This window comes from Gigantopelta aegis, chromosome 7 (assembly GCF_016097555.1).
Source record: "Gigantopelta aegis isolate Gae_Host chromosome 7, Gae_host_genome, whole genome shotgun sequence".
Classification (NCBI taxonomy): Eukaryota; Metazoa; Mollusca; class Gastropoda; order Neomphalida; family Peltospiridae; genus Gigantopelta; species Gigantopelta aegis.
This window is the reverse complement of record NC_054705.1, coordinates 40,943,696-40,954,044: the sequence shown is the minus strand read 5'-3', so window position 1 is coordinate 40,954,044 and position 10,349 is coordinate 40,943,696. Positions and strand designations below refer to the sequence as shown.

The 10,349-nt window shown below is 39.5% G+C and overlaps 1 protein-coding gene across 1 annotated transcript; it reads left to right on the top strand.

Annotated features, from left to right (window-relative positions):
• The first annotated feature begins 917 nt into the window (after positions 1–917).
• Positions 918–10,061, top strand: LOC121377380. Its single transcript, XM_041505357.1, has 5 exons — positions 918–1,046; positions 2,140–2,353; positions 5,560–6,454; positions 8,452–8,595; positions 9,751–10,061. Exons 3-5 carry the CDS (start codon positions 6,217–6,219, stop codon positions 9,954–9,956), a joined length of 588 nt encoding a protein of 195 aa, XP_041361291.1. The 5' UTR covers positions 918–1,046; positions 2,140–2,353; positions 5,560–6,216; the 3' UTR covers positions 9,957–10,061.
• Positions 10,062–10,349: the final 288 nt, after the last annotated feature.

Below are 10,349 nucleotides of genomic sequence, written 5' to 3'. Positions count from 1 at the left end.
GATGTCAAACATATGATCATTTGTGACACAGTCATAGAGAGGAAACCCGCTACAATTGTTTTCATTAGTAGCAAGGGATTGTTTATACGCACCGTCCCACAGACAGGATAGTGCATACCACGGTCTTTGATATACCAGTCTTCTCGCTCCAGCCAGTGCACCACGACTGGTATATCAAAGACCGTGATATGTGTTATCCTGTCTGTGGGATGGTGCATATAAAAGATCCCTTGCTGGTAATCGAACAGAGTAGCCCATGTAGTGGCGACAGCGGGTTTGCTCTCTCAATATGTGTGTGGTCCTTTACCATATTATGTCCGACGCTATATAACCGTAAATAAAATGTGTTGAGTGCGTCGTTAAATAAAGCATTTCCTTTCTTTTTAGGCTACTTGTCAAAATTACCAACTGAAAGAAAGAAAGAAGAAAGAAATGTTTTATTTAACGACGCACTCAACACATTTTATTTACGGTTATATGGCGTGAGACATATGGTTCAGGACCACACAGATTTTGAGAGGAAACCCGCTGTCGCCACTACATGGGCCACTCTTCCGATTGGCAGCAAGGGATCTTTTATTTGCGCTTCCCACAGGCAGGATAGCACAAACCATGGCCTTTGTTGAACCAGTTATGGATCACTGGTCGGTGCAGTGGTTTACACCTACCCACTGGGACTTGCGGAGCACTCACTCAGGGTTTGGAGTCAGTATCTCGATTAAAAATCCCATGCCTCGACTGGGATCCGAACCCAGTACCTACCAGCCTGTAGACCGATGGCCTAACCACGACGCCACCGAGGCCGGTAAATTACCAATAGCTAATGATTAATGAAGCAATGTGCTCTAGTGGTGTAGTTAAAACTGAAAACAGTGACCAGTCCATTATGTGGTTATTTGGTTCAACGGCAATATTTTTCTGCTCGGTCTGGCTTAACTCAGCCTTGGCCTATTTTTGACCCTGGAACGACGATGATGCGGAATTTCTACAGACTACAAAACGGTGTTTTCCTCTGGAGCTAGAAACATAAGGAAACGGCGCACGAGGTAGGTGAAAATATCCCAAATCTGACCCTCGATTCCCATTCCACTTTCACATAATGATAACTAAGCTTATGGAGATTATTATCATGTATAACTATGTCACGATCGTTTCGAGAACAGTTGTAAAACACGGGTTAACCGACCCACCCATATCGGTTCAATAGTAACGTTGAGGTTCCAACGGACCAAAACAATGCCTATTGCCGATAATGTTAACTTTTATATTAGTAATAAAACTGCTATTTAAGCAGCGTAGCACCTCATACGTAATCTACGTAAAGAAAATGGAGGAGACGGGGGGTGGGGGGTGTTTCACATACCATATAAGAGATCTAATTAATGTTTTTATTAGCAACCGTTCCCGTCTGTGGGAAAGTGCATATAAAAGATCCCTTGCTGCATTAGGAAAAATGTGGCGGGTTTCCTCTGATGTCTACACGTCAGAATTGCCAAATGTTTAACATCCAATAGCCGATGATGAATTAATCAATGTGCTCTAGTGGTGTCGTTAAACAAAACAAATTTTATTGCCGCTATCGAAAAAAACATACCACTTAAAGTTAAAGACACTTGTCGGGACCCCACGAAACCGATTAAAATGTTCAGGCAGTGTTATGACAAATTCACCACTGCTGGCCACTCTACATAAACAATATTGAAGCCAGTTCCCTTCTGCAAAGAATATGTAATTTGATAGCCTGACACAATTGTTTCTGCTTATTTCATGGCAGTTTAAGTGAAATAATGTTCTTAGTTATTAGATGAGTAGAAAAAGATAGTTGTATTATAACTGCAGTCATCTGACACTCATTGTTAGTAACTTTATTCACAAGGAATGAATGAATGTTTAACGACACCCCAGCACAAAAAAATACATCGGCTATTGGGTGTCAAACTATGGTAAATGTAAACTGTAAATGATGAACTACATCAGTATAAAAATTCAAAAGTTAAATAAATAGAACTGTGCGTAAATTACAAATATCACAGATAGGTAATATTAAAATTTAAAATAAGTCAGTTTCATGTAGAAATTGTAATATAAGGATTCCATCACATTTCTTTAACCAAAAATATATTTTCCACTTTCTTTCAGATGCTTGTACACTCCACCAAAATGTGGCGCACCGTCAGAGTACACTGACAGTGTACACACTGAGGTGGCGGATCTTTCTTAAGGTAGTACTAAACCAAATAACTTCCGGCTGGGTCGTACTAAACCAAATAACTTCCGGCTGGGTCAAAGTTGGAGGTGCACCGAACTTTTGATAGAGAAGTGAACACCACAAGTCCTGTGATTGGTTATAAATGTGAGTGTGTTGGTTGTAAAAAATAATAGTTTCATCTGGGTGAAAAACAATATGCAATTTTATTTCATCTAGTACCAATGTGTTAAGTAGCCTTGTGCTTGAAACATGTATGGGGTACCTGTAAAAAAAAAAGTACTCGAATTTTGTGCGGAACTAGGGTAGTCATAGACGCTACCCGTTATCTCAGAAACGAGCAGCTTGACCCCCAATTTTTTCTGATTCACTTCAAGTGTGAGAAGTGGTAGTATTTATATCCGTGGCGTTTATGTCGGTTGATACGTTGCAGGTAGGAGTTTTAGCCACATATGTTACTATTGTCGTCTATGGGATTTGATTTGGTAGTATACACCCTATAGCACATATTCAGTGCGTAATAAAAAAATATTATGATTTTGTCATTTTATTTAATTAAACTATACTGGTTGATTAATTAGCCATCACTCGACCATGCAAGTTCACAATGACCTTGACCTTGACAATAATATCTGTACATGGCTCTGAATGGAGTTTGAATCAAAGTTAGCACTGAAGAAAAGTTTGTTTTGGCCTATAATTCATACTGTAAAGATTTCAATAATTTCTTTTTACATGGTATTTGATTTGCCATATACAACTGCTCTGAAATATGGTATTATATATAGGCAACCTGAACTAAGATTTTAATAGCAATTTATTTTTATATTAAAAATAGCATGTGCCAATAGTGGGTTAATGTCTTTAGTTTCCATTAACATTGTTAATTTTTTATGTATGAAATTCTGAAAACTCAAATTTGTAAAGAACTTGATTTTTATTGTCATTTTAACATATTTATAGGGTGCTAAGTTATATTTTAGACAAATTTGTAGTTTTATGCAAAATTTAAAGTAAATTTGAAGAAAAACTTTACCAAAAACATAATTAAATTTGTTGTCACTATTGTGCCTTCTGTTCTTATTTGTACATAACAATAAGGTTGTTAAACATATACTTAGATCTCCAGATCATTTTTTTTCTTAATAATCACTTATGAAAAGCATTTTGAGTTTATACTAGATTCAGAACCAATTTTTCCAGATTTGATTATCTGCCTTGGATTAAGTTGATAATTTATTTTATTGTTAAAGCTGTATTACCTAATGTTACTAGCTAAATAAAATGCTGGATTACAGATTGTAGGAATACATCTAATATACATATTGTATTCATCCGGATTAGAAAATAATGCAAGAAAATAGATGTTTGGGTAATTTTGTCATTTAAAAATAGGTTTTTTTTCAGTAATTAATCAAAAATAAATGTGTGAAAGCTGCATGATAATTCCAGATATCACAACTATTAAAACCTCCAACTACAGTAGGCTATAAATAAAATATAGTCAGGAATATTGGTGGCTGCCAATGGTTTTGATGGTTCATTATGAAAATCAGCATGGCCGATGGATTTGAAATTCCCACACCTGGTAACTTGAAGACACCCACACCCAGCATACAGGATTTCCTCCCAACACTAATGTTCAGGACATTAAGTCATTACTTCATACATGTACAGTCATGTTTGTGTTTTTCTTCCTCAGACAGTGTACTTTTTTAATACTGTTGTGCCTGTTAAGGTCTTCATAATCTAGGGGTCAATCAAGTGCATGTGTTTTAATGGAATTCTTTAAAGGGGTAGAGGTACTCGGACTATCTTTTTGTCTCTACATATATACATGAGTACAAACGCCCAACTGAAAGTAAATATCTTCAGAAGTTTAAGTGTGAGAGGAGGTAGTATTTATATCCGTGGCGTTTATGTCGGTTGATACGTTGCAGGTAGGAGTTTTAGCCACATATGTTACTATTGTCGTCTATGGGATTTGATTTGGTAGTATACACCCTTAAAGATAAATGAATGGGTCAAGTAAGTATGACCGATGCGAGCACGACACAATACTATCTCATCCTTCCTGCACTGCCTATAGGAGGACTGCCACTCTCCCAAGACTGACTTGATAACATGAAGCTCGTTCGTAACCACACCGTCCCAGTCATTTTGCCAAGTCGAAAAGATAAATTGGTTGATACTATGTTTAAAATCAGCGTAAGCTACACCAAACCTGGCATGAGCCAAATCCAAAGCAGACTTGGCAGCTAAATCTGCCTTTTTATTACCCATGATGCCAAGATGGCTGGGCACCCAACAAAATACAATATCTTTATTCCATATCTTTATTGGTAGTGGATAAAAAGACACACTTTCGTATCACCATCCCAATTAAGGGATGGTCCAGCTTCATATTTCGTAAAGCTTGGAGACACAAAAGTCAATCTGTGAAAATAATAAATTGCACGGTAGAGGGTCGGGATTTAGCCACGTCGATTGAGTGCGCGTCTGAGCTGCTTGCGTCGCAGGATCAAAGCACCTCTGTGGATTCATTCAACTGATTGGGGTGGGTTTTTTTCCCAACCAGTGCACAACAACTGGTCAAAGGCCGTGGTGTGTGCTTTCCTGTCTGTGGGAAGGTGCATATAAAAGATCCCTTGCGACATTAGAAAAACAATGTACTGGGTTTCCTCTGATGACTACGTATCAGAATTACCAAATTTTTGACATCCAACAGCCGATGATTAATTAGTCAATGTGCTCTAGTGATGTCGTTAAACAAAACAAATAAACAAACAAAAAAGTATCCACGGTATTGTCAAATAACAAGAAAACTGCTATGGTTAATATCCGATGATTAATAGTGCTCAAGTGGTGTTGTTAAACAAAACACACTTTAACTGTGGTGGCAACAGTTTTTTTCTTTTAACTTTGGACCAAGTATTGCATATATATGCCATAATGTTGCAGGCCCGTAGGAACAATATCTGGAGGAGGGGAGGGGCACAATCTCTAGTTGGACATGAAGCCATATTTTTACCTTTATTTGTATAATGTAAAGTAAAACACAAAAACACACACACACACATACACACAAAAAAAAACCCAAAAACACACGTAATTTTCATCCTTTACTAGAGACCCCTGGGACCATATTTTCGAAGCTATCTTAGCGCTACGAAATCGTGAAACCATCGTAGGGTGTGACGTCACTACAGCACACGCCATAGTGACGTCATAGCTTACGATAATTTTACGATTTCGTAGACTAAGATTGCTTCGAAAATATGGGCCCTGATTCATACAGGCCTGTGTTGTCCTTAAAATAATGATATTATCTGTTTTTTCTCTCTCTATTTCAGACTTTTGGATGTCAACAGAAAGTCCTGGGCATCTGCAGTTGCTGAAATAAAAATAAAAACAAAACAATAAAAAATCACAAGACATGCCAAGTGTCAAGCTGTTAAATGACCTGGATACAGTCTAATTCGGCAAGGGACGTTACTCTTCGCGCGCATGCAGAGTTGGAATGTGAAATAGTTATACTGGAGACCAGAATTGTTGTAATAAGGATTGTCCAACAAATCGGACAGACTGAAAGGACGCAATGTCGTTGTATACCATTCCATGCATGTTTACACGCTGAAGGTTAAAGTACGTATGTCGTGGTCGCAATTAATACTCTAGTATACAATTAATCAACCATTTTACACGTGTTTACATCCGCTGAAGGTTCAAGCACATCTGTCGTAGGCTTGGTGAATATACATTCAATCAACAATTTCACATGTGAAGATTCAAGCATATCTACCGTGAACCTACAAATAGTGGAGGAAAAAATCCAACATTTACACGTGTTTACATCCGCTGAAGGTTCAAGCACATCTGTCGTGGGTTTGGTGAATATACATTCAATCAACCATTTCACATGTGATGGTTTGAGCACATCTATCGTGGGCACGGTGAAACCACGAATAGTGAAGAGAAAAAACAATCCACGATTTGGGGAAAACATCAAAATGGCTGCCGGCGGCAAAGGGGCAGTAGTGTTCCTCATGATAGAGCTATCTCTCTTAGTTCCGTACATCGTGGCCTTCTCGCTGGATACTTGGACAGTGGTCTACGAAGACAGCCTCACAGTGTCCAGAAGAGCCAACATGGGACTGTGGTGGGGGTGCGGCTACGACCACGACTTGCAGTTGGAGGAAAAGTCGAAAACTCAAGCCTGCTTCTCCATGTTGGAGGCAGGGGTTCCAGGTGAGAAGTGACAGGGCTTCTAGAATTCTTATAAAATACACTAGCCATGGGATCAGAGATTTAAAAAATGTACTAGCCACAATTAAAAATTCACCAGCCCTAATTTACTTTTAAGTCAATACAATTTTACTAAATAATAGTAAAAATTGGTTAATATGTCACCCAAAGTGAGAGAAATAGCTCAAAAGCACTAACATTGGGTGGGTGGGGATTGGGGGCAGGATATTTATATTTACAAAATAGACTTAACATTTGACCCAAAATTTTCACTAGCTGTCGGGCATAGCAACAGTAGTTATTTACTAGCCCAGCATTGAATATCACTAGCCATGGGAGTGGGGCTACCATGATCTAGAAGCCCTAAGTGATCAGAGCTTGTTTACGGATCCGCGGGGCCTCTAGCACAAATAACTGAGGGGCCCCTTTCCCAGGATTATATATTTTTCAATCCCTTCGGGGAGTGGGAGAAAAGTGACCTGGGAGAAATAAATGTACACATCGCCTCGGGGCTCCCTGAAGCGTGGGGCCCGTAGCACGTACTACATGTGCTACTAGAATAAACCGGCTCTAAAAGTAATCTAGATATTGAGTATATACTATAATATTATCAGGGGCGGATCCAGCATTTTGTAAAGGGGAGGTATATACAAAACAAGTCTGGTTCTCCATGTTGGAGGCAGGGGTTCCAGGTGAGAAGTAATCTTCATTTTGAGTAAAGACTAGAATTTAATATTATCAGGGGCGGATCCAGGATTCTGTAAAGGAGGGTGTATCTACAAAATACAAGTTTGCCTCTCCGTGTTAAGAGGCAGGTGTTCCAGGCGAGAGCACGTTTCAGCTTTAAAACGTTTCCACCCGTGGACACTAATCTACAAACCTGTAACATTCTGATAAAGTTAAAGTTTGTTTTGTTTAACAACACCACTAGAACACATTGATTTATTAATCACTAAATTATAGACATTATCTCATAGCGGTGGCCCCATCGGGCTATTTCTTGTTCCAGCCAGTCCTCCACAACTGGTGTAGCAAAGGCCGTGGTGTGTACTATTTTGTCTGTGGGATGGTGCATATAAAAGATCCCTTGCTGCTAATTGGAACGAGTAGCCCATGAAGTAGCGACAGCGGGTTTCCTCTCTATATATATCTGTGTGGTCCTTAACAATATGTCCGACGCCATGTAACAGTAAATAAAATGTGTTGAATGCGTCATTAAATAAAACATTTCCTTCCTTATATCATAGTGCTGGCTTAAACATTAACCTCTTATAAATCGTTTTCAAAACAATTGTTTAAAACAGTTTTGTTTTGTTTAACGACAGCACTAGAACTCACTGATTTATTAACAATCGGCTACTGGATGTCAAACTAACATTTGATAATAATGACATACAGTCTGAGGGAGGAAACCCGCTAAATGTTTCCATTAGTAGCAAGGGATCTTTTATATGCACCATCCCATAAACAGGATAGCACACACCATGGTATTTGATATACCAGTCGTCGCTGGAACGAGAAATAGCCCAATGGGCTAACTGACGGGCATCGATCCATCTTTTCACTCACATCCATCCATCGATCCATCGATCCATCTATCAACCCATCCATTCATCCATCCATCCATCCATCCATCCATCCATCAACCCATCCATTCATCCATCCATCCATTCACCCATCCATCCGTCCATCAACCATCCATCCATTCATCCACCTATATCCATCCATTCATCCATCCATTCACCCACACCCATCCATTCATTCATCCATATATCCATCCATCCATTCATCCATCCATTCACCCACACCCATCCATTCATCCATCCATCCATCCATCCATTCATCCACCATATCCATCGTTTCATTCATCCATCCATTCACCCACATCCATCCATCCCTTCATTGATCCATCCATCCATCCATCCATCCCTTCATTCATCCATCCATCCATCCATTTTCATTTATTAATGTTTACAAACATTCCTTTCCTTTTCTTGCAGCGTGGTTGCGGGCTGTTCAGGCGTTCGCTATTCTCGGCATTTTCTTCGGTGTCGTCTGCGTGGTCCTTACTGGGGTCATGACGTGTGGCCCGTATGACCCCGATAGGGTTTTCAAAGTATTCCTGCCCGTCTGGTACTTTGCAGGTAAGCACTAAAATATAGAAAAAGTTAAAGGGACAGACCCTAGTTTTTAAAACACTACGACGTATTTTTCACTATTAAAGCCGTTTTTAATAATTTAAATTAGGAGTACTTACGTGTTATTATGGAATGGAATGGAAAATTGTTTAACGTGCACATTCAGAGCAAGCTGTTGTAGCGCACGCCTGTCCTGGGCACAAGTACCGGCCTCAGTTGGTTCCTCCGTCCAGGACAGGAAAGGGTTGGGATGGTTGAAGGAGGGACCGCCTGCACTGCAGGTGCAAGGGAGCACCAGCAGTCCAACCGTATTTGGTAACAGGCGGCGGGTGTTAGTATTTAGAATATTCATTTTTATACACCTGAAGTGGTTCAGGTCATTCAGGTTTTTGTAATAATCCAAAATACATTTTTCGTAATTCTAAAAACGCATGTTTGTCTGAGAAGTAATGGTTATCGAGACATGATCTTCACGTAGTCTGTTTTTAGACGATGTTTTCAGGTTTAAACATCACAAACTTCAGCTTCTCTCTGTTATAACCTTATCCAAGTGTGTTTCCTATTTATAGATTAACTAAACTTACTGTCCATTTCCACAGGCTAAAACTATAGTCTGCGCCTTTGAAGTTTGTTTTGTTTAACGACATCACTAGAGCACCTTGATTTATTAATCATCGGCTTTTGGATGTCAAACGTTTGGTAATTCTGACCTGTTATTATGTGCAGTCTTAGAGAGAAAACCCGCTATATTTATTCATTAGGTCAGGTCAGGTCAGGTCAGGTCAGGTCATTGGGTTTAACATGTATATTTAGAGCAAACTGTTGTAGCACACGCCTGTCATAGGCGCAGGTGTCGACGTACGCTAGCTCGTTCGTCCAGGACAGGACGAAATTTTCCATTAGAAGCAATGTTTTTTTTTATATGCACCATCCCAGAGACTGAACATACCACGGTTTTTGATATACCTGTCGTGGTGCACTAACTGGAACGAGAAATACCCAATAGACCCACCGACGGGGATCGATCCTAGACTGATCGCGTATTAGGCTAGCGCTTTACCACCAGGCTACATCCCGCACTTGGTAAAAAGGCACGATTATTTGCAAAAAACTTTTTATTATGTGCAATCATATATTTATATTATTTTGTTCTATTTCCAGGCTTCGCCATGCTTCTAGCGATCGTGATTTTCGGAGCGAGCATGCCACCGTACGAGAAAGCGGTTCCTGTCATGAGGTTCGACATTGAGATCACGCGAGATTTCATCATTCAAAAATTCTGGACGGCATTTATTGTCGAGTCTATCGCAGCTTGTCTTTGGAACGCCTTTGGGTTTATCTTCCTTTGTGCTGTTTGCTGCTCGTGAAAAAAAGAAGTAAAATGATTGCTCGAAATCTGCAGTGGGAAAATAACTCAGATGTCGGTCGCTACTAAAGAAAAAAACAAACAAACAATAAAGTTTAACCCGTTACACGAGCATTGGTGATGTCAGCAAATACAATGTTTATCAAGTTATGCAAAGCCATTGCAAGAATGAATGAATGGATGAATGAATGAATGTTTTATTTAACGACGCACTCAACACATTTTAATTACAGTAATGTGGCGTCGGACATAATATGGTTAAAGACCACAAAGATACTGAGAGAGGAAACCTGCTACTGCCACGTAATGGGCCACTCTTTTCGATTAACAGCAAGGGTCTTTTATAATATGCAGCATTCAACAGGCAGGTTAGCACACACCACGGCCTTTATTA

Coding starts and splice junctions, on each gene's coding strand:
- LOC121377380 (XM_041505357.1), top strand. CDS start 6,217: ATGGCTGCCGGCGGCAAAGGGGCAGTAGTGTTCCTCATGATAGAGCTA. Junction 6,455..8,451: donor GTTGGAGGCAGGGGTTCCAG/GTGAGAAGTGAC, acceptor CTTTTCTTGCAG/CGTGGTTGCGGGCTGTTCAG. Junction 8,596..9,750: donor GCCCGTCTGGTACTTTGCAG/GTAAGCACTAAA, acceptor TTCTATTTCCAG/GCTTCGCCATGCTTCTAGCG.